Raw genomic sequence first — 25,198 nt, forward strand, 5'->3', positions numbered from 1 at the left:
TTACGGGGTTTACCCCCCCCCCCAATCCCTTGAGGTTTTGAAATATTATGAAAAATGCTGCGCAAAAAATTAAAAATGGCCAATGCATGACAGTCAAAGATCTGCGACAATACTACTACTCCTACTACAAATAATAATAATAATAATAATAATTTGAATTATTATTCCTATGCAGCACAGAGAAAATCACAGCATTCCAAACACACGCGTCTTTCTTGAAAATAAACACGAATTCTTGAAAATAAAATATGAGGGCAACTATGATTTAAAAGAGAAAAAAGTTGTCTTGTATCTCAGCTGCAACAACGTTCAATGTCCAATGAACATGTATTTTTTTGTGTGCGAACAATGAGCATTAACTAAATAAAGTTCTTGGTTCGTTGTAAGCGGCTAATGCATAGACAAAGGCTAGGTGGACAAGAATAGTCACCAGTCACCTTCCCATTGTTTATCGCGGCACGGCACGTTTGAATTTCTGAATTCAAACGACAATAAGCTTAACTATTTAAAAATGCTTTGTTGGTAAGAACAGCGACACAATCCAGATGTGAATGATCGGGGACAAAACCGGAAAAATTCCAACCAATTCCGGGAATCGAACCCGGATCTCCCGCGTGGTTGTTAGACGCCCTACGGGCCAGACCACCGTAGCCCCTTGGATGAATTCCATACTTTGATTATTTCAATTTATTTTAATATATTTTTTGTTTTTATGTATTTTCTTCGCACTTAAATTGTCTCACCTCGTTGACTACACAATTATTTCATAACAAAGAAACAAAGAAAATGCTCCTTAGAATTTGTTAAAAATCGCATGACTAGAAAGTAATTTCGTTCTATTAAATAAAAAAATAAATACTATATTTATGTAGACCTCTACAACTTAATATTAATAGTGGTATTAGTAATATTACTAGTAGTAATTCAACTAATTAATTATGAGCATTATTAATTAATTAGGGGTATTATTATTTAATTAAAGTATAACAAAACAATGGTAATGTGAATTTGGAGAAAGTTTTAGAGACAACCCCCCCTTGATGAAATCCTGCGTACGCTACTGATTTCCAGTATGAATAGATAAATGTCGTCTAAGGCTTCCTCTATGTGTAAATGATTTGTTACAAGTTGAACACACATAAGGTTTATCTGCAGTATGAATAATTAAATGTCGTTTAAAGCTTCCTCTATGTGTAAATGATTTGTTACAAGTTGAACACACATAGGATTTATCTCCAGTATGAATTACTAAATGTTGTCTAAGACCTCCACTCTGTGTAAATGATTTGTTACAAGTTGAACACACATAGGGTTTATCTGCAGTATGAATAATTAAATGTTGTTTAAGGCTACCTCTATGTGTAAATGATTTGTTACAAGTTGAACACACATAGGGTTTATCTCCAGTATGAATTACTGAATGTTGTCTAAGATGTCCTCTCTGTGAAAATGATTTGTTACACGTTGAACACACATAGGGTTTATTTCCAGTATGGATAATTGAATGTCGTCTGAGGGTTGCCCCCTGTGTAAATGATTTGTTACAAGTTGAACACACATAGGGTTTATCTCCAGTATGAATTACTAAATGTTGTGTAAGATATTCCTCATGCACAAATGATTTGTTACACGTTGAACACACATAGAGATTATCTCCAGTATGAATAATTGAATGTCGTCTAAGGTTTCCTTTCTGTGTAAATGATTTTTTACAAGTTGAACACACATAGGGTTTATCTGCAGTATGAATAATTAAATGTCGTCTAAGGGTTTCTTTCCGTGTAAATGATTTGTTACAAGTTGAACACACAAAAGAGTTTTCACTACTCTGATTTTGCATGTGAACCATTAGTTGACATTTGTGATCAAACAAATTGCTGCCATCATTGCAAACAGTATAACCCTTAGAGGTTGAAGCTTTTGTATATTCTGTTTCCCTTGTAGATTTTAAATTAGTTTCACTATTCTTTTTCCCAGAGCAGCGTGTTGTCGGCAGTGTTGAGCTGCACTTAGGAGATCTCATTGGTAGTGATTGGGATCCAAGGTTCTTATTTGCACCAAAGTTAGTCTCTCTAAGACATGGATATTTTTCACTATCCAGTTTTTCCTGTATCAATTCACTTCTAATCGATGTGCACTCCAGTGATAACCTGGAAGAAGGTAGACGTGTTTAAGAAAATTTACACAGAAATATTTCAGAAAAAAGTGTTATGATACTATACTCAGCTTTAAACAATTTACTACATTTATCTCTAAGCAAATTACCAATTAGCAACTACAATCCACTTGTTTGATGTGCTACAACTGAAGAATAAAACGAATTCCAAGTAATAGTACTTCTTCTGAAACAATAAAAGTAACTTCCAGTACTATGTACTTGTAACCTATAGTTACACATTATGATATCACAAAAGAAAAGGCGACAAGATGAGTATTTTATAAATAATATTTTTTATGTTCATGTTCATATGTTTTTGTAAGGATGGGAGTCCATGAATATTCTTGTGTGATATTTGGAATTTCCAGCTAAATGCATCACACTATTCCTGGGATGGTGTAGGAACCGGTGTGCAATCACATGCAGAACGGTTATTTTGACATAATCCTGCTTTGCTAATGGCTGCTTTGGGGAGGGGGAATTTCAAATGTTGTCATATCTTGCCCAAGTGGTGGGCGAATTGACTGTTTGACCGCGAATTCCTTTGCAGGTAGACACGGCAGCACAGGTCACTGCCATAAAGGTGGTCCCTGTGCAGGAAATAAGGATGGTGGGATATTAGAATACGGGAGCGTTGCTGACTGAAAACTGTTCATACTTTCTGATTCCCTGCTGCATAGGATCATTCAAGCAGGCTTTTCTGATGCTCCACTGGTCCATTGTTTTTCATAAATTGTAAATAAACCACGTACGATTCTCACTGTTATCCAATAATAAACTATAACATAAATCAATTATTTCTGATAGCTACAGTTTATAGCTGTAGTTAAATATGAAAACAATGATAAAGAATTGTATTTCAAGTCAAAGTGTGTAGGGTTTCTATTTTGAAAATTAAAGGCAGAAGATTTTGTGTTCTATAGGACACACAAAACATGCAGTGCTCTTTTATTGAGATATGCTGTGATGTTGACAACACATCAGAAGAGTTATTAAATGCTTTTCTAGAAAGCATACATCTGCCTCTGAAAGGCATAGTGCAAAAATTTTGTTCTATGTGATTCATTGAAAACATAGTGATGGACTGTGATCATGATAAGTGATACATGCCCTAGAAAATATGCTAATTGCACTAGTAATCTTTCCCTACATCATTATTAAATATCTCTATTAGTATGACATAGACATTACTGTAAGCGCTTTAAAAATCCCCTGATATTACTGGTTTGAAAATTTTCAATGATTTCTTTCATATGTCCCATAGAACACAATGGGTCTCAAGCATGATTTCAGGCAGCTAGAGGTGCGCAGTACAGACACTTTATTTTGGTCAGGATGACATTAGGACGGGAAATATTTTTAATCCCAATATTCACGATTGGAACAATTCATAATTTTCCCTCTAAGTTACGAAATTTTACTGTGTAAATCTCGAATTATACGCACTATTTTCTCTGAAGTGATTTATTTTTGCATTTCTAGAATGAAAACCAACAATTTCCGAGAAGTTTCATAGACTTAAAATTCAGAGAACACTGAGAATTAATCACTTTTAAAAGTGGCCATTTGGAATTTCTCAACTGATCTTGATCTTGAAAAGATGGCACATCATTACAAAAATTCACAAACTGGGATGGGAAATTTTTATCCCGATCCAAGTACCAACTTCATGATTCTGCACATCCCTACAGTCAGCTGTACAACTGGATTTTTTTTTGGCTGATTTAAGAAATATAGTAGTAACTATAAAAACAACTCAAACACAAATTGCAAAATGCATCATATTTATTGCAAAATGATGTCTGCCCACTAAGTGGTAATGGTGTACATAATGTTCACTAGGACTTGCAATCATTATTTTTGTATATAATTCATACTAGTAACTATCACAACTATTTTATTTTTTCTAGTTGACCAATGACACATTGTGGACACATGCTTGCTTTCACACAGCTGTATATTTTGGAATCCATTGTCAATTTGAATAACATTTATTTATGTTTCAGGAGAATATTGTATACTTATATATAAATAATTAAACATTGAACAGAAAAAAGTCAGACAAAAAATGCACATGAGATCCAGGATTCACTTCCAGAGGATGATATCTGATCTGATGTACAATTTTACCAACACTCAAAGTGATTCTGGGGTTTTCCCCAGAGGATGCCACAGGGGAAGTGGGGAGGGGGGGTGATGCATCACAAGTCAACCAGACTGACCCTATTACATCCCCCACAAAACAAGGAAGAGTTAATAATTCAGTGTACTTCACATTTGATATTTTAGGGTCTTAAACAATATTATTGATCCCTTCTCTCTCTCCCAGAAAAAATTGTCTTCTTTACTGTATTCAGCCTCTCATCAATGAATGCTTGGGAGCGATGAGGAGGGGGTGGCAAAATCAACTGAAGGGTTGATGATTCTAACTATGGCCATTGGCTAATATAGATAAAAAAAAACGTTTTTGTAGATTAATCATGGCAAAGTGCAAATCACATTTAACAGCTATACCATAAAGCATATAAAACAAAAACTTTTTAAAAGTGCAAATACTTCATTGTTATATGTTATTGTTCCCCAAAATATTGTTTATATTTTTATTCAATTTTTATTTCCGAAACCAATTTTGGAATCATTATTTATGAATGGCATCACATGTGACTTCAACATTCAGTCTCGATGTTTCTTGATAAGGATGTTGACATCCTTACCTTACCATCCAGCTCTACAGCCCTTTGTGGAATTTGGCTTCCTCCACTAATCGCCTCCAAGCTTTTCCATACGCTCCTTCCCTCCAACCTTGGATCTTCATCATTTGCAGGTCTTTTGTGACCTTGTCTGTTTGGGTCTACCTCTCTTTTTACATAAGTATATCTTTTCTTGAAATATTATTTTTGGTAAACGATGATCTTCCATTCTAACAATATGTCCAAACCATCTTAGCCTTCCCGCTTTTATAAATCTAACAATGTTTTGCTCTTCTTCTATGCTACTAATTTTTTCATTTGTTCGGATCCTCCACTCATTTTTTACTTGAACAGGACAATATATTTTCCGAATTATCTTCCTTTCAAATATACATAGCTTAAGTTTGTTTTCTTTGATGAGCGTCCATACTTCTGAACCATAGGTTACTATAGGTCTAATCAGTTTTTTTTATATTTTTCACTTTAGATCTTCTACTTATTACCTTACTTTTCAATAGCTGTATGTTGGCATAATAAGCCTTATTGCCTGTTTCAATCCTCTCTCTGATAGCATTGGTTATGTTATTCTGGTTGTTGATCAAATCCAAGGTATTTGAACATGCTCACACAGTCAAATATTTTACTACCTATTTCAAATATTTATCTTGTTTCTTCTGTGATTGTTTGAAGTCACAATCATGTACTTTGTTTTTTGTGTATATTGCTACATCGTCAGCATAAGCACAAATATGACTAGTTTTGAAAAAGATTGTGTCTCTTTTATCCACCTGATCTATTGACGTTTGTAAAGCCAATATAAATAATGTAGTAGATAGCCCATCTCCTTGTTTTACTCCTTTTGTATACTGAAATTCTTCCCCTTTTGTTGTCCTATTTTGACTTTTACCGTGGTTTCATCCAAAGATATTGCTACTAACTTAAGCTTCAGCTGGATGTTGAAAGAAATCGAAATTTCGAGGGTATCGTTAGTTCAGTTCTAACAACAGTACCAAGGGAACACGAGGGAGGCCCTGGCGTCGCTTTCAAGAAATTCTCCTTTTTCCCCAGCCACAAACCCTCCCATATTCTTACCCAGTTTCAGCAACCCAACCTCGCTGACAGATCGTAAAAGCAGCGAGGGGGAGAATGGAATGGTCGTGCCCACTGGCCATTGACAGATGTGCCGAAACCCTGAAGAATAACTGTTTTCCTTTCCTTAGTTGAAAGAAAGCTTACACATCGTCCTTTGAGATCACCAGCCTATGCACTGTGAACCTGCATGTTTCTTTTTGTTTCCGTCGGTACATTCATTTCATTACAGTAAAATGGCCAACTAACATAGATTATGTAGTAAAATACCTAAAATAGAAATTCTCCGCTTTGGAATCAGGATTCTGTTCTTACTGTTCTCGTGCAAGAAGCTACACACTTTGTGTTATCAGTGTCTCTCCGATGGCGTAGTCGTGACGTCGTCGCCTTGTAATCAAGGGACCCCGGATTCAATACACGGTGGAGACACATAGTGGCTCCAGTGGCATAGCAGCCACCCCCGCAATGCAGGGGGGGACGAAGTGTAGGGGCCCCAGAATGTGCTCTTGAATTTTTTATATAATCGCAGAAATTCCACAGGTAGTGTCGCTTATAAAAAAAATAGATTTACGAAACAGAAATCTGATTCTCAGTAACATCATATACGACGTCTGCGATAACAAGCAGTGACTTATTATCTCAGCCAGTAACTTGTCATATGGGCCCCCCTCCGAAATGCAGAATTAACTTACTTGCTCACAGATGTCCATCGATAGTAAAATATCCTTCATCTCATACCTTTGTATCTACGCAGTTTGTCGTAAATGTAGTGTAGTGTGTCAATTGTCTACAGTTATGAATCCAGTAGAAATATTCAGTTGCTCAACCAGTCGATCCTTATTTTACAATAAACATCAAAGTTCTTAATTCGTAACCTCTTAGTTTTACACGTGATATTTAAAATGTAACTTCCCACCAAATATTTTCAAGGGGGGCTTTAATTATTTTCATATTGAAATAAGAGCTGAAATGAATTTCCCACATTGTCTACACGTGTTACGTTTTACTTCAAAGGGGCCGAAAACTCACTTAAAGGTGGGACCCATAGTAAATTATCCCTTTGCTGTAAATACCATTATCCCATGCTCTGCCATGCAGGGTATACAACGTATGAGTTGAATGTGACCATTATTTTGTGTAACTTTGTAAGTTCATTTTTCTTACAATTTGGCATTTTGTGGACATTTCTGTCGAACTAGTTCTTATTTTCCAATGTGTTACGATTTTTTGATCTGCAGTGTTCGCAGGGAAAATTCGTAGCTGCAAATTTCCTTTTTCGCATTGGGGATAAAAGGAAGGATCCTTGTGTGGAACAACTTGAAGATAATGCAGTAGGTGGAGAATGATTATGGAAATTCGAGCACTGATGGTCTATTAATAAAAAGTTCTTGTTTCATGAAAAAGTCCTTAAGAAAGTATGATCACTGGTCTATCGAAAAAAAGAATGGCAGCATTAAAATTATGAATAATGATGTTGAGGTCTACTAACCTGTGGCAATCTTCTTTTTCCAAGCTGCATTTCATTGAGTGACAAATTTTCAGTGAATAGAGTTCCTTCGCAGCTTTATTATCTATCACTCAAGACTAGAGCCCGGAGTTATTTCTTCATAGCAGATTCAAATTTACCTTGTGATAGGTTACTACCGACAATCTAGTTGTCCGGTTCAACCTCCATTACTGAAGGATAAGTTTGTTGCTTGAGTATATTACTCACTCAGTATTAGAAGACTAATATGAGCGACTCTTTCATTGAATCTTGGCCTGGAGGAACCAGGGGATGGCTTAGGGGCTGAAGGCACATCCACCTCAAAGTCCCAAAGAGGAGTGTTTACTATCTTTTTACAATTCCACCAAAATGTATTTTTTAGTATCTGTGTAATATATGTAACTTCATTAAAAAAATATTTCAAGCAAAAGTACAAATATTTCCAGATTTTTCTTCCAGTTATTTTTCAGAGATTCAGAACATCCTGATTTAGTTTCAAGAAGGTACTACAGTGATGTAAGTCGATAACAAAAAAATAGGAAGGCATAATATTTGAGGTAAAAGTTAATTTCTTGTACAACGAAGGGGGGAGGGCAGCTAACTAGCTAACTATTGTACCTCCGTCCCACTCTGGCATCATATTTTTTTTACACTAAGGGGGCCCCCTCAATATTTTACTTGCAGGGGGGCCAAAAGATCTGTGCTACGGCACCGAGTGGCTCGGATCTCACTTTAAACTATACGTCCAGTCCCGATTTGCCTTTCTGTGCATAAATTGGTCTCAAAATAAGTTTAACAAACAAACGTTTTGCTATCAGTTCACAATTATAATTGGCTGTGCTGTAATAGTTGGAGATATTGATAAGTGTCCAAAATGGATAGATGCACGTAAAAAGTGAGGTATTTGTAAAATTTCCAGTAACAACTCTTGAAGCATCGATATATTATAAATTGTACATATATAGTCTCCCCACAATAACGAAATATTAGCAAGCAGATGGAGGACTTTCCCTTCCCTTTGAAATACCATTCTATATATAACCGCCGAACTCAGGACATCTATTACTCAATATTAGTCTGTTTGATACCTGGTGGAGGCACACGACACAGTGGTTCCAATCCCACTTTAAACTGTAGGTCCAGTCCCGATTAGCCTTCCTGTGCATAAAATGGACTTAAAACAACAAATCAATCAATCAATCAAGATTAGTCAAAAGCAGGCACGTATCAAAAAATATATTTCGGGGGGAGAGTCCGAACCAAGTCTCAGAAATAATAACAATATAAATGATGAAATTAAAGTATTCACATTAGATTAATGACATTAATGAAATATGTAAATTAATTAATAATTTATTATTATTATTACATGAATAGGCAAAAAGACTGTGTAAGAACAGCTGTAGCTCCTTCAGCACCCACTCTGCGTATGCCAGTGCCCTCTGGATCTCCCTCCCATAAATAGTCCTTGGCTCGTAAGTGACAGAAAAGCCAAGGTGAATTCCTTTTTATAATATCTAATTCTCCGAAACTTATCTTTTGGAATGAGAAAATAGAGATTAAAGTTGATTTGAAAAAAAAAAGTATTGAAGGACAATAACAGGGAAGTTTTCCCTTTCTAAAGTCGGCTGGGCAACTCACTGGCCTGCAGGAGACTAAGATTAGATTCCTGGGCATGTTTTGTAAGGTCGGATTTTTGCAGCCTTCTCTCTGTTTAAAGTGGCTCTGGGTATTCACCCATTCTGAAATAAATAGGTACCAGTGGAGGTCGACACACCTTGGGGTGGGGGAGGCTACAGCAGACTGGAGCGTGATGCTTGAAAACAAAAGGATAGAGAATGAAAGTGAAAATAAAGATTGATTGATTGATTTGTGGTTTCAAGTCAACTTAATGCACAGAAAGGCTAATCGGGAGTGGACCTACAGTATAAAGTGGGATCTGAACCACTGTGCCAAGTGCCTCCATTGAAAATAAAGAGGCAAAACAGACTGAAAGAGAGGAAGAGGAAAAGCAACCAAAACAGACTATAATAACAGAGGGAGGGGTGGATTGAGAGAAATGAAGATAAACATTTCTCATGATGGAGTGAGAAAAGGAACAAAGAAAAGAAACAGTACAGAACGATAAAGAGATAAAGAAAGGAAGAGAAACAAAAAGAGAGGCATACAGAGAAATCTATAGAAAGAGAGAATAAGAAACCGAAGCAAAAGGTAAAAAGCGAAATAGAGAACGAGCAAGTGGAGGGAGAGACAGAAAGGGAGAATTGAAATGAAGGAAGCTCTATTTCTGAAGAGCCAGGGAGAGAGAGCAAAGAATGCAGGAGGGATAATGGAACAAGACCTAATCGTGAAAAAGATACTATGGTTTTACACACAGAGAGAGATAAAGGAGTTATAAATAAAAGGGAGTTTTCTGTATTACAAGTTGTACACTCTCCCAAGTCTCATTCCAGCTCAAATGAGGGAAAAAAAAAGTCGCCCTACTTTCGAGTGTAAACGAAATTTTAAAATTGTAATCAGAAGCCCCCGGGTTCAATAGCCGGTGAAGGCACGTCGCTCTCGAAGGAGTGGCTTGGATCCCACTTGAAACTAAATATTAAGATTTCACCAGATTTCTGACTGTGATGCACCGCAAAGTCATAAGTCCTATAGGCTCGAATGTCAGTTAATGAATGAATGCTTCCTTAGTTAATGTTACCAATGTCAAGTCACTGTTTAAATTGAAGGGGATTCCAGTAAAATGTCTCCTGTCTCATTTTCCTCAGCCTCTACATCTTCCAACCAGTAACATAAATTTTCCCCTTCGTAAATTTTGTTATTTTTGTATAATTTGTCTTAATTTTTAGGTTCATTTAACGTCGACACGACAGTCAAAATTGTCAATTTTTACATAATCTTACATTAATTTTTGTATTAAGTCCTATGTTATGCACAGATAAACTAATTGGGATTGGACCTACAGTTTAAAGTGGGACCCTAATCCGGGAACCCTTGATTACAAGGTGATGACGTTACCACTATGCGATCAGGGAGATCATTAATTTCAGATGAAATTCATGGTTTGGAAATAAATTTATTAAAATTTTGTTACTCCACACCAAACTCACACTGAGCATTGTAATCCTATTAAATTTTGCGCTTTATAAGTTTCATAATAATAATACGCATGATGATAATAATAATAATATGATGATGAACATTAATTTAAATTTTTATTTTATTATTTACCTTGAGCCTCAATAAATTAAAATAAATCAGTTCTCGGGTCTCACCGCAGCACAAAAGATTTAGTATAAGTATTATAATTGTATTAGGTAAAAAAAAGTCAAAATGCGAAAATGGGAATCTCTGAACCACTCTCTTCCATCCTACATTTTCTTCAATTCCCATTATGATGCATAACCTAGATATGTAAAAAAAAATCGGAGAGCATCACAGAGTAAGTCAACGAAGTAACTGGCTTCCTTGTTTTCGATCAGACTTGTAAACCGACGTAATTTGTGTAAACTAAGTGATGGCGATTCACTTCCTCGACTTGCAAGACTATCTGTCTTGTATTTTGAAAGTAGCCACCCACTGAAGGAATGAATGCACTTCTCTGAGTTTCCAAGGTCTTTGCGTGGACAAAACATAAACCAAATGTCAAAGCAAGATAAGTTTACAAATTGCGGTGTGAAACCCTCCCCCCTCCTCCACTCCAAGAGGCACATGACAGGTGCCGCAGATGGGAGAATACACATTCAGAGGATTGCTTGCCCAGAAGCGACAGCAGCACCATAAGCGGAAAATCCTCGGGCTTTCAGAAGGCGTGGGAACTAAATACTTGTATTTTTTGTAATAAAATTATGTAATTTCTGTTGAAGATATTGTGCAAACACTTGGAATTATCTATATAAATTCACAACACTAAGATGCACAATATTGAACCTAAATGGTAAAATGGTTTAAAACTCTTCAAACGCCCCATTTAAAGCTGCTTTCACATCCAATTAATGCTGCACTTCCAATTTTTTGTACGCCAAACTAGAATCCCAAATCGATTTTTTATTCATTACATCACCTCGTGTATCCTTCTAGAAAAGCCTTGCAGAGTATCACCGAAATTGGGAGCATATGTTAGGAGATTTTGTCAATAGAAGGAGAAGCAGTTTTCAGCTGTTGAGAGAAACATCCAGCCGAGGCTTCATCAAATTTCTTGGAATTGAAACATGTTTCATTGCCTGTAGAAGCTTACTTCTGTTCACACTGTCAAATGCTTGCTTTCAATCAATACATACTATGTGTAAATCTATTCCATGTTCGTAGTTTTTCTTAATTATTTGTTGCATAATAAATAATTGATCAGTGGTGCCTCAGTTTGTTCTGAATCTGCATTGGTATTCACTAATTATGTTCTCTGAATATTTCTTAAGTCTGTCGTTAATAATTCTTGTAAGAATTTTATATCCTACGTTGAATTGCATAATACCCTGTAATTTGAACAGTCTGTTCTCTCTTTTTTTTTGTATAGGGCAGAGTAGGCCAGTTCTCCATTCGGTGGGCATTTGTTCCTCCTCCCAAATTTGCATTATCAATTTACATATTTCTTTTATCATTTCTGGACCTGCATACTTTAATAGGTCAGAGGTAATTCTGTCTTCTCTTGGCGCTTTCTTAGATTTTAATTCTCTGATCTTATTTACAATTTCCTGTTCTGTCAGTGTTTCTTCCACATTTGATTCCAAAGTGTCTGTTTCTTGTTCCATATTTTCTACTCTCTCTTTTCTTCTTCATCTCCCTGATTTAATTGTTCTTTAAAATGTTCTGTCCATCTGTGTAATATTATATGCTCCTCTCCTATAAATTCACCATTTTTATCCTTGCAAGCAATTGCTTGGGGTTGATATCCTTGCTACGTCTTCCAGCTAGGAGTATGAGCACTCTTCTACACCCAGGGCTTGCTGGGTTTAAGTAATAGTCTTAATATCGCATAATTAATGTTTTATTAACAGTAATTGATTTAACTAGAAACTAGTTAACACACGTGACTCTACACCTTTAAAAGACACTTCAACCGAGATACATACTTTACACAAGCCTTACAGAGGTCAATCTTTTACTTTAATTCAAGCTCTGCTATATCCAACAAATTATAAGCAGTAAAATAATCACAATATTTTCACAAAAGGACTTGCAATAACTCAAATTTAGACTTACAATAAAGTCATCTTTCATATCTTTCATTCATCACCCAAAAAGCCCACAAAATCTCAATATTTCTTCATAGTTACCAACTCGCTTATTTTTTTGGAGTTGCCAACATATGTGATAACACTAGAGTTGACAATACAGGCCCTCATATACATGTGATACACTTACAGAATAACATTGATTCAAACAAACATGTACATAAATTAAACAAATAAACAATAAATCTCTTGCTACGACCTAACTTGGGTAAAAAAAAAACAGGTAAAAATTTTGATGAAAGTTTATTTATAACTTTCTGAAAACATTTTCACAACACCTTAGTTCATTGCATCACACCCAAGTTCCTTTCTTCTTTCTGGGGAGCAACTGTAGATCTTGAGGTTTTCAAAGTTCACACGACCATTGGTTGCTTTGTTTTGGGATACAGCAATTGTGCTGTTTCTCTCATGCTCTCTTGTTCTAGGCTGAAATAACTTTAATTCCCATTTGGTCCTGGCAAAAAGGTGTTTCATTAATTGAGCAATCAAAATGACCCAGTAGGTTATCTGGATATATGCAGATGTTAGATCTAGGCTGGGTAAGTATCTAAATCCTTTGATTTGCAGGAGAGACTCATTTAGATATTTAACAGAACTCTGTGGTACTAGCATAAAAGCGTTTAGCAAATGAAAATCTATATAGGGCCGGACATTGTCATCAGGGTTGTCTACACTAGAAGAGCCAATTCCTTTCTTTTGTTATAGGAACAGAGTATGGTGCTTGGTATGTAGATTCAGTAGTTACAAGGATATCACGTTCTACATCCTTCATGTTATCTGGTTTCTCAGAAAATGCCTGCTGATAGTCCATTAACATGGATAACAACTCCACGTGTTGAGAATCAGATATGTCAACTGCAGCGTCCTTCTCTATAAGGTCCAATGGGGTACACATCCATTCATCATCATCTTCCATTTCTTGGATTCTCTGGATGTACCAGACAATGTCAACAAAAGAACTGCCTTCATTCGCATTAGGAGTCGTACCAAAATGTAACTTTACTACATTCTTCTAGAAACTAATCTTGGCTTCGTGCTGCTGTAAAAATGGCATTCCTAATAAAAGATCGGTACCAAAACCATTGAGTTTAAAAACTTCAGTGTTAAAGTTCATTCCTCCTATCTCTATCTCATCAGATTGGCTACCACACACCCTCTTCTTTAGACTGCCCGATAAGTCAACAAGTCTTACTTCTGGAACATTCTGTAGCTGCACTCCTGTACTAATTTGGTCCAGATGGCATAGCTTAGTACTGAACACTCGTTCCATGTATCCATAGCGCAAGTCACGGGAATATCCATCACCTTACGCAGTACTACCGGTGACTTATATATTTCCCTTCTTTCGTGAGCCGTTCTCATTTCTTGCATCATTCTTTCCTCTTCAGTCTCTGTTATTTGAAAATTTACCTGTATTTCCTGGATATCTATAATTGTATGGTAGGGTCGCTCCTTTAAAGTCCCTTGACCAAAGGGGAACAAAGAATCCAGACATGGCTTTACTTTGTCTGAGATGACTGTGACCTTGGCTCTGATAGAATTCTCGAACCATAGCCACAGCTTGTTCTTGTTCAGAAGTTAAATTGTTCACCCTGGTTTCAGCAGGATCTTCTAATCTCAATCTATTTGGAGGCGAGTATCTTCTATATGAACTCGGAATGCTCTCTTTGGAATCTCCATTACTTCTATTTTGGGTTTCTGTTCCGATATCTGTTCCTATTGAAGTTCATCCTATCTTCTTCATCCCTAGCTCGTTCAAACCTTCAATCTTGTCTAGTATCATTAAATCTAGTTTGTCTAGAAAATCGGCCACCAGATCTAGGGTATTGGTTCTGAACATTTCTCACCTTGAAGTTCTTCTGATCATTGGCATCTTACCTCTTAATTTATTCTCTTCACTTCCAAGCATCTGGATCATCATAGATACAAAAATCCTTCAGAAAGAGAGCCAGCTCGTCAATGGATTCAGGATCATGAGCTAAATAAAGACCTCTAATTCTGTAGGGTAACTGCCTTATTATCAGGTTTATGACTTCATCTTCACTGAAGTTGTCAAACAGGTTTTGATATGCAGCATATACACACAAGGCGTAACTTTCCATGTTTTCATGTACTTGCCGATAGTATCATCTAATTCTGACTGCAGCTAACTGACTTTGCTTTCCATTTCATGATGCAAATTTCTCGCGGAATTTGTCACAAAAGTCTGTGTAATCTATAAAGTTGTCAATGTTTTCTGACAGCTAATGTTCAGCTTCGCCTGTGAAAATGCGTTGCAATAACTCTAAGCGATAGTTCTGAGGGACTTGCAACAATTCGAAACTAACATTAAACTCCCGAAGATATTTTTCCGCAGACTGGGTTTCAATATCCACGTTGAATTTTGGAATGTGAGCTATGTCGGCTAGGCGAGGCATCTTAAATCCCTGGCTTCTTCTAGGTGGATATTCATCAGAGCTTCCTCCCTCAAGGCTTCTCTTTCTTCGCTCAATAATAACTCGATCTTCATGACCAGAATGTTTTCTAGTGGAAGAAGGTAATTAAAAAGTACACGCTTCTGGATTCAAAACTTGTAAATCTCGAGAAACTCTTGTAGAAGAACTCTCAGGCATCATAACTTTGGTTTGAAATTGTAAACTATGAAATTGCATATCCAAATCGTTAATCCTTTGGAAGAACAAGTCGGTCTGTTCCTTGATTTCTTGTCTTATAGAAACCTCTAACTTTCTTGTGTCACTCTTATCTACTATTGCCTTCTGATGCTGCACTGCTTTCTCAATGTCTTTTGTTTGTTCGCTCATGGTCTCAACAGCAGTCTGTAATTCTTGTCCAAAAGCATCTACTGTAGTCCCCAATGTTGTCAACTTCTCGGGCTGGATGTCAACTGGTCCTTCCTTATTTATAACTGTCTGGATTAATTTGAAGCAATTATTTAAGTTTTTATCCCATTGCTCATTCCAATCAGCCAGAGGTTGTAACTGTTCTTGGACAGAGTCCAACTTTCTCATTGACTCTCTCCATTTCTAATTCTTGCTGGCTACTTGATTTAATCTTCTGAAGTTCTTCTCTCAGTCCCTCAACTTGGTCTTCCTTAAATTGTAAAAAGAGAGCTCTAAGTTCATTCATATCCACCTTACGTTTCTCTTCATCATCTTCTTTCTCTTTCCATCTCTTTTGATCTTGCTTCTCTAACAAAGACTCAAGTTCTCACCTTCTCTCAGCTTCTTCTTCAGCTTTCTCCCTTGTTCTTGCTTCTCTACCAAAGACTCAGTTCTCGCCTGCTCTCAGCTTTCTCCTTTAGTCTATTTCTTTCTTTTGATCTTCTTTCTCCCTTTTGAACCACTCAACCGTTTAGGAGGTGAAAGTGTAGGCAGGATTACCTCTGGCTCAATATCCTTGGGAACAGTGGTCTGACAGTTACTACAAATCAGATCACCTTCTAAAGTTGCCACCTCTTGTCCATCACAATAAAAATGCTTATATTTCAAACAATGGGAACACTGGAAGTACTCCTTGTCATCCGCCAGATCTTCACAGCAACCAAATTCCAATTCAGGACCCATGGTCTTACTGCACTTACTCCTCAGACTCATGCCAATACTCATACTAATATTCCACTTATATCTTCGTGATTCTCATAAGGACGAATTATCCTCACTCGGAGCATGAACACTGTATCCTTCACACTAACACTATCACAAATAGATCAATTGTGCATTAAACCTACTAGGTTCCTTCTCCCTTTTCAAGTCTTATTGTTGTCAAGTCTTAACGTTGTGGATCCAAAATTTTTGTTACATCTCCCAGCTATGAGTATGGGCACTCTTCTACACCCATAGCTTGCTGGGTTTAAGTAATAGTCTTAATATCGTATAATTAACGTTTTATTAACTGTAATTTATTTAACTAGAAACTAGTTAACACACGTGGCTACATATATAAAAAACATTTCCACCGAGATACTTACTTTACACAAGCCTTACAGAGGGAATATTTTAACTTAATTTCAGTTCTGCTATTTCCAACAGATATAAGCAGTAAAATAATCACAATATTTTCACAAAAGGACTTGCAATAACACAAACTTAGACTTAAAATAAAGTCATCTTTCATCACCCAAAAGATCTCAATCTTTTTTCATAGTTACCAACTCCCTTATTTTTGAGGAGTTGCCAACATATGTGATGACACTAGATATGACAATACAGGCTCTCCTAAATGTGTGACAAACTTACAGAATAACGTTGATTCAAACGAACATGTACATAAATTAAACAAATAAACAATAAATCTTTTGCTATGACGTAACTTGGGTCGTTGCATCCTCTTTTCAGTCGTTTCAGAGCAGCATAAAATTTTCTAATTTCGTTTTGTTTAATGAGGTATTCAACTTCTTCTATTCTACACTTAATAGTTTCTCTTTTATTACTTTTGCAAATTTTGTTTGCTTGCTGTACCATTTCTTTACATCTTTTGCAATTACTCCGTGTTTCCCTTTGTATCATCTTATTTCTAGCTTCATTCTTTTTTTATATTGCCTCTTGACATTCATCGTCAAACCATTGTTGTTTTACTTTTCCCATCTCATAGCCTATTACATCCCTCGCAGCATCTTTCATTATTGTTTTTACTTCTTGCCATCTATTTTGAATCCCTATACTTTCTTCTTGTCCTTTGATTAGTTTACTCCTTATCGTTTTTCTATAAGTTTCCTTTGCCTCTTTCCTTTCTAATCTTTCTATATCCCATCTTTTTACCATTACTTTTTTTCATGTGTTTTTTGCATATCTTATCTCTCAATTTTGTCTTGACAAGGAAATGGTCAGTGTCAAAATTTGGTCCTCTACAGCTCCGTACATACACATATTATTGAAGCTGCATATCTACAATTAATTAGGAGATGATCTATCTGATTAGTTCTGCTGTCATCTGGTGATTTCCAAGTACACAGATGTATTTTCTTATGGGGAAAATATGTGCTTTTCTCAACCATTCTACTTCTTATTGTAAACTTGATCAAAAATGTTCCATTCTCATTACTTTCTAGATGTAATGAATGCTTACCAGTGACGTTTGTGCATTCATCTTTGGTTCCTAATTTGGCAATTGTTGACATCGATAACGTTTAATAACGAAATATTTTGGTGTGTTCCAAACAAATTTTAATTGTATTCATGTTTTATGAGGGAATTTTAGGAAGTCTGAGACTCAGTGTCCTGTATCACACATGGTGGTTTTTAATAACTGAGTACTCAAAAAACAATTCAAAGTTATTTTTGTAATCACTTAAAGTGTTGGAACATGATTTGATGTAAAGTTTAAAGACAATAGCTTGGAGGATGTTACACTTTTGCATGGTTTTTCTCAACCCCTTCCCTCCTCTGCTGCTCTCGCTCTTGAGAATTGCGTCTGCATATATTAAGGTAGATGTTTTTATCTTCGGCTCAGTGTAATGTCTGGGAGTCTTCAGTCTATATTTGCTATTTTGAATTTCAGTAAGTTCAATGTGGATGTTCAAATGTCTCATCCAGAGTGTAAACAGCTGTCATTCTTTCTGCTACTGTTATTAGTTGCATAAACAAAGATGAAATTGAGTTTTTTAAATTTGTTTTTACTAAAGTCCACTTTTATGCACAGATATGTTAATTTGGACTGGACCTACAGTTTAAAGTGCGGTCGAACCACCATGTGCCTCCACCAGAGTATCAAACCTGGGACCCCTTCATTACAAGGTGACAACATTTCCACTCCACTATCGGTGAGACAAAGAAGAAATGTTACGGAGTTTTACAATAAGGTTTGTTATGATTTCTTCAGTAAAAATACTAGGTACTCAAGATATATGAAAGTCGCCAACTTGGTGGCAGAGTGCATTAAGAGATATCCTTCAATTTCACCATGGTGTTCGAGTACCATCATCAATTTCGTTCAATCAACTCTCATCAATATCATAGCAATAAGTCCAAAGTAGCACAAAAGTGACATTAAATATCAAAATTACAAATTCTACATAAAGAGTGAGCTCCCTTTATGTATATTCTTCATGTACTTATAATGAAAGGCAGTGATTTAGGGGCAAAATAAAAATATTTATGACATTGTTCACATGGCGAAGTTAAGGTATTAATGCCATCTCTTCCACTAAACCATTAATTACAGTGGTCATTGTTTTCCTTTACAATTTATTATATACCATTAAAAAATTAGTAAAAAGATAAATAAAGAATAAAGTAATAAAAGAAAAATAAATTAATAAAAATAAAATATATATAGAATGAAAGTAATATAGTTTGCATACGAGGAGTTATACCATTAACTACAGTGATCATTATTTTTTACTAATACAATGAAAAGATGACTGAAGAGTCGAATTAAAAATAAAAGCAATACAGATTCTACATGGCCACACACACACACACACACACAGAGACACATACCTACAGAGAAAGCAAATTTAGTGAGCTAAAAGTCTTATGCATTATTTTCTGGGAATTCAATCTAAGTCCAATTGTTTAGCATGTGTGATTTTAATTGTCCTTTGAATGTTACAATTGAGGAGGAGGCTTGGTTTTCAGGGGACAGCCAGTTCCAGTGTCCCGCAGAGGTAATGGTAAACGAATTGGCATAGAAGTTAGATCTGTGAAGATGAATGGATGATAACAGATATTTTTCACGTGATCTGATGTTGCAGCAGTGAAAGTCAGAAAGATGTTGTTTTGAGGCACAGTCATGCAGAAAGGGTCAAAATAAGTCAACACTCTAAATAACCATGGATTATTCCACGTGAAATGAGCCAATTGAAAGAAAAACTTGCTTCATTTTTTTTTACACATAAATACTTGGCCGAATATGACAATATGTAATATTAGACTTGACCAACAAATATTTTGAAAGTTACGAATTTTTGAAAATTTGAAGATTTTCAGAAATTGGGTGGATGAACGAACGCACCATGTGACACAAGACATGTCATATCTCAGAAACTATGTGGAGTATTTTGATGAAATAGGTATTGTAAAAGATGAGGACAGTCATAACAGAAAATGACTATATAACCACTCTTACTTACTCAGAAAGTGGAAAAATCTTTAAATAAATAATATGTTGTGATGAAAAAAAAACACTGAAAAAAACACTCTATTTTGGGTATCTCAGGCTTTACCACAATGAAAAGTGTTACACAGCATAAACAACACGTCAAACATAATATTAAAAAATCAGAAAGGTAATATTCTTTATAGTAAAAATACCACAGGTTTAAGTATAGGGTGTATGAACCAATTTTCCACTGGCAAGCAGCTATATTTTTGACCAATGGCCCTAAGAGACTCACAAATTACCACTAATATGAGTACGCATAATACAGGGTGGCTAAAAAGTCACTTAGCACCCTCGATACAAGGCCACTGCAGCACGCAATATGGAAATGGTGAAGACACAATCATTATCAGGCCAAGGGGGAACCACATTGATGTAACCCGCACAGCCCACGGCCATCTTCATGTCCGCCATCTTGAATTCAACTTCAGAATTTTAAATGGGAAGGGGGTGATATGATATATCAAATCAGGCTAGAATTTCATGAGAAATGCAATGGTAGTAGTTAGAAACGGGGCACGAGCGGCCACTCTCCCAAAATCTAACAATTTCATAGTGAGCTCACTTAGTGTAATTTAACTGAAAATCATGATTTTAGCTGATTTTCTAAGTGTAAAAAACTGAAAATTTGTTTTAAGCAAGAGCTTAAATTTGGAATTTTATTGTATAAAAATTCTAAGATTTAGATAATTTCCCCTATGATATCCATTTTTTAAAAATTTCACTTTTTCAAATAGTAGAGGTATTGGAGTCCTTCTAAGCCGTACTTGGTACGAGGCTTATTATATTTATTAATTTAAGCACAGTGGTAAACCTATTTTGACGATGTTTTTGTTGATTTTATAGTATTGCAACTCGTGATTTTTTCATCTCGTACTTGGTACGAAGCCTCTATTATTTTTATTAATTTAAGCACAGTGGTAAACTTATTTTGACGATGTGTTTGTTGATTTTATAGTATTGGAACTCTGTGATTTTTTCATCTCGTACTTGGTTCGAGTGTCAATAAATTACGTAACACCCACACCCACCCACATTTACTTCCGGTTTACTTGACAGACATCTGTGGGTTTTTCCAGTTTTTTTAAGTATATAGTTTTATTAAGTATATAGTTTTTGATTTGAGCCCCAAAAAATTATATATAAATACCAAACCAAAAATAGTAACAGACTAAGTATACACACTAATCGATCAGATTGAGTTTTGATGTGATCAGATGTTACTTGTTGTCTCCGGAAATTCTGTATAAATAACATAGCTGAAAATTTTATCGTATTAGCTACAATTATTTTACTTTGAAGGTGGTTCAAGTCGTTTTTCACACAGATTGAATTTTGACTTGATTGTGCGTTTTGTATTTTTCCCCGAGAAAATTAGTAGTCATAGAGGGGGCACGAGCGATCACCCCCATCCAAATCTAACAATTTCATAGTGAGCTCTCTTAGTGTAATTTAACTGAAAATCATGATTTTAGCTGATTTTCCAAGTGTAAACAACTAAAAATTTGTTTTACGCAAGAGCTTAAATTCCAATTTTATTGTATAAAATTCTATGATTTAGATAATTTCCCACTATAACACCCAATTTTTTAAAAATTTCACTTTTTCAAATAACTAAAGCGAAATCCATTACTTTTTTTAACCTTAAAAAATAATTGTCTCTCATGAGTCAATTTTAAATTTTTTTTCCAAAATACCATAGGAAACATTCTCTCCATTTATATCTGAACCGAAGATACCGTACTTGCATATTCTCATATTCTACAGTTGTTAAAATTTTAAAACAGATTTTTGATCAAAGTAAACAGAGAAGAGGTTTGTTAATTACCAAAAACTATATAGTTTTGTATACTAACATATAAAAACAAATATTTATTACAGTATATAGTATATTTTTATATTGTTTGTTTTTTAAATAACATATATTTTTTAACTATTTTAATTAAAATAATGTCATCTTAAAAAATGTTTTTTGTATATATAAAACCAATCTCAAATTTTATAAACTTTTAAAATTAATTTAAGAAACCAAAAGAAAAAATGTATATTTAAAACTAATTCCAAAACTTAATTATAAAAAATGAATAATCAACGTTTCTTAGATCATATTATATATGATACAACTGATATAAATAATGAAGCATTAGATATTCCCCATTTTCTAACTAAACTTAAACCTCAAATTATAAATAAAATAAATAGTCAACTTACAATATGTTCTCTCAAAATAAATTTTATTTTATCATCAAACTATAGAAATTCTTCTAATAATCAAGAAGACAATTTTTATCATTATACTCTTACAAAAATTCTACACTATAGTAACAAACATCAATTAGATGATATTTATGATAGCTTTTGTGAAGAACTTAAGTTAAAACATGAAAATTTTGAAAAAAGAAATTCAGGATGGTCACTTTGTGGTACAGACCATAAACTTGAATTGACATTAGCAAAATATCACCCCCTTGGAGGGGGAAGTGGATCTAGTTATTTTAGATTACCTGAACAGATCAGAAACAAAAAAGGTGTATTGAATATTCAAAATGATGAAAATAAATGTTTTCTTTGGTGTATCATAGCACATTTTGATCCCGCTAAAGATCATAAATATCATGTTTCTCAATATAAAAAATATGAAATAGAATTTAAAAAAGCTATGAAAGGAATAAAATATCCAGTAGACATCTTAGCTATCGAGCAATTTGAAAAACAATACAAAGAACACAATAATCAATCGATAGCTGTTCATGTTTATGGTTATAATGAAAAAAATGATGATATTTATGTACTCAAACAGAATTATTCATCACCACATGATATACACGCTATAAATTTATTATATGTTAAAAAAATAACAAAAAACACTACTGTCTCATACAGGATCTCAAAAAATTGACAAAAAGTCAAGTAACACCACATCATGGTAAAATTACTATATGCAATAGATGTCTGAAAACATTTTATGGAAGGGGTAAAATATCAAACGAACAACAATTAGAGCAACATATTAGAAATTGTAATACTCATCCTCATACAACTTACAAATTTCCAAAGAAAAGTATAAAATTTTCTATGTTTAAGGCACTGCTAAAACATCCATTTATAATCTCTGCTGATTTGGAAACAATAAAAAAGCTAATAGCAAACTACTTTAACCAAGATTCAAGTACATCACATACAAGACATATAGCTAAGCATGAAGCTTGTAGTTTTGGATTAAAATTAATAAATACTTATGGGATCCAGATACCAGTTAACTTAAGAGAACCGTTTATATATCGAGGTGAAGATGCAGCCAAAAAATGTATTGAAACACTTCGAGAGTGGGTAATAATTCTTGCTCCATTCTTACATACAGAAAAACCAATGAAGGATCTTACACCAGAACAACAACAGGAATATAATAATGCCATACAATGTGTACTGTAAAAATAATTTTGATTTAGATAATGAAAAAATTCTACACCACAACCATTTTAATGGAGAATATATCCATACGATTTGTAATTCATGTAACTTGAAAATACAAAAAACATTTTTTTATTCCTGATTATCTGATTATGATGCTAATAAAAAATCTAAATATATTCACTATATTGATATGAACAATTTATATGGGTATGTTATGACTCAATCACTCCCAATTGGTAATTACGAATGGATGACCCAGGAAGAACTTGAAGACAGGGATTTCTTTAAATGGCCTGAAGATCATCCAAAAGGAAGTTGATATGCTATACCCACCATGGTGTCATGAGAAACACCATGGATTAGCTATGGCACCACTATCTCAAAAGGTTCCAGGTACAGAAGAAACAAAATTAATGTTAACATTCGAAAACAAAAATAATTATGTACTTCATTATCGAATGTTACAAAATTACAAAAGCAAGGTATAATATTTACAAAAATCCATAGGGGTTTAAAATTTGATCAAACAAAATGGTTAGCTCAATATATTGTGAAAAATACAAACAATCGTATATAAACAAATTCCAAAGTTTTGAAAGATCTTTATAAATAAATAATTAATGCCATATATGGAAAATTTTTAGAGAACAAAAATAATCGATTGAGGTGTAGTTTGGTGACCAATTGGAAAAAAAACTTTTGAAATATGTTGCTGATCCTACATACAAAAGTTTTATAGAAATTACTGAAAATATGACTCTTATTGAAAGAAGTAACACCGATGTAGTGTGTGATGTGCCAATAGCTGTGGGTGTTACAATTCTTGAATTATCTAAATTAGAAATGTATAAATTTCATTATGATGTGATGCAACCTACATACGAAAACATAAAAGTAGCTTACATGGATACTGATAGTTCTATATTCGAAATAGAAACAGAGGATTTGTACAAAGATTTACTAGATATGAAAGAACATTTTGATTTTAGTAACTATCCAAAAGATTGTCCATTATATAATTTATTATACAGTGTTGATAACAAGATGATCCCTGGAAAAATGAAAGACGAAGCAGCAGGATCTATAATATCAGAATCTGCTGGACTCAGAGCAAAAGTTTATTGTGTTGAAATAGATGAAAAAGAAGAAGAAATTAAAAAAGCAAAGGGTATAAAACGACCAAATATAGTAAGACTGACAACGGAAGATTTTAAAAATTGTTTATTTGAAAATAAAAATGAAAAAAATTAATGTCTGCATATTATCTTACCAACAAAAATCATGTTGTTTATACTACAATAAAAAATAAAATAGCCCTCGATGGCCATGACAATAAATTAGAAATATTAGATTTTAACATCCATACTAGAGAATATGGACACTATGAAAATGTTGACACAAAACATTGTAATAAATGTAAATTAAAAAGTTGATAAAAAATATTTATATTTAATCTTTTTAATGTTATATATAATTATTCATATATTTTTATCGAGCCTAAGGCTCTGAAGTAAATAATAAAGTAATAAAATTCTATATTCTATTCTATTCTATTTAAAATTGTTCTAACACTCTCTCATTCTTTACATCATATACATATGACTTCTCTACTATTAATATAGCACTACATGTAGTATTTTCTGGTAGAGTTTCATGAATTTCACATATCAATTTTATATTAGTTCGATCATTTATAACTATCAATTTTCTTTTTGATGCATTTATTAAAAACATTGGTCTGTGAATTATGAACTCATCTGGATTATAATACATGTCCATGTTTCCTTCAGTTACTCGTTTAAAAGCACTAAATGCTTCATATAACTTCAAATAATCTTGTTCTGCAATGTTTAAATTATAATTTTCACGAGGGAACACCTCATTTCTGCCATTCTTCAGATACACATTTTTAATTTTACAATTATCAAACTGGCTGCTATCTCTCCCTGTTTGAAACAGCAGAGCTACGAACTCTGGCATATCGTATTGTAGAGATTGGAACCGATTAGTAACGTCAAATTCAAAAAAAATATCC

At 34.3% G+C, this 25,198-nt stretch overlaps 1 protein-coding gene across 1 annotated transcript in view; it reads right to left on the reverse strand.

Moving 5' to 3' along the window:
* Window positions 1-25,198, reverse strand: part of LOC145981174 (uncharacterized) — a 77,863-nt gene that overhangs the window by 3,281 nt on the left and 49,384 nt on the right. Inside the window, exon 3 of the mRNA XM_083114296.1 lies at window positions 1,210-2,150. Coding sequence (XP_082970422.1) covers window positions 1,210-2,150 — 941 coding nt within the window. The remainder of the gene's footprint in view (window positions 1-1,209; window positions 2,151-25,198) is intronic.

This window comes from Lepisma saccharinum, chromosome 29 (assembly GCF_977018435.1).
Source record: "Lepisma saccharinum chromosome 29, izLepSacc3.1, whole genome shotgun sequence".
Lineage (NCBI taxonomy): Eukaryota > Metazoa > Arthropoda > Insecta > Zygentoma > Lepismatidae > Lepisma > Lepisma saccharinum.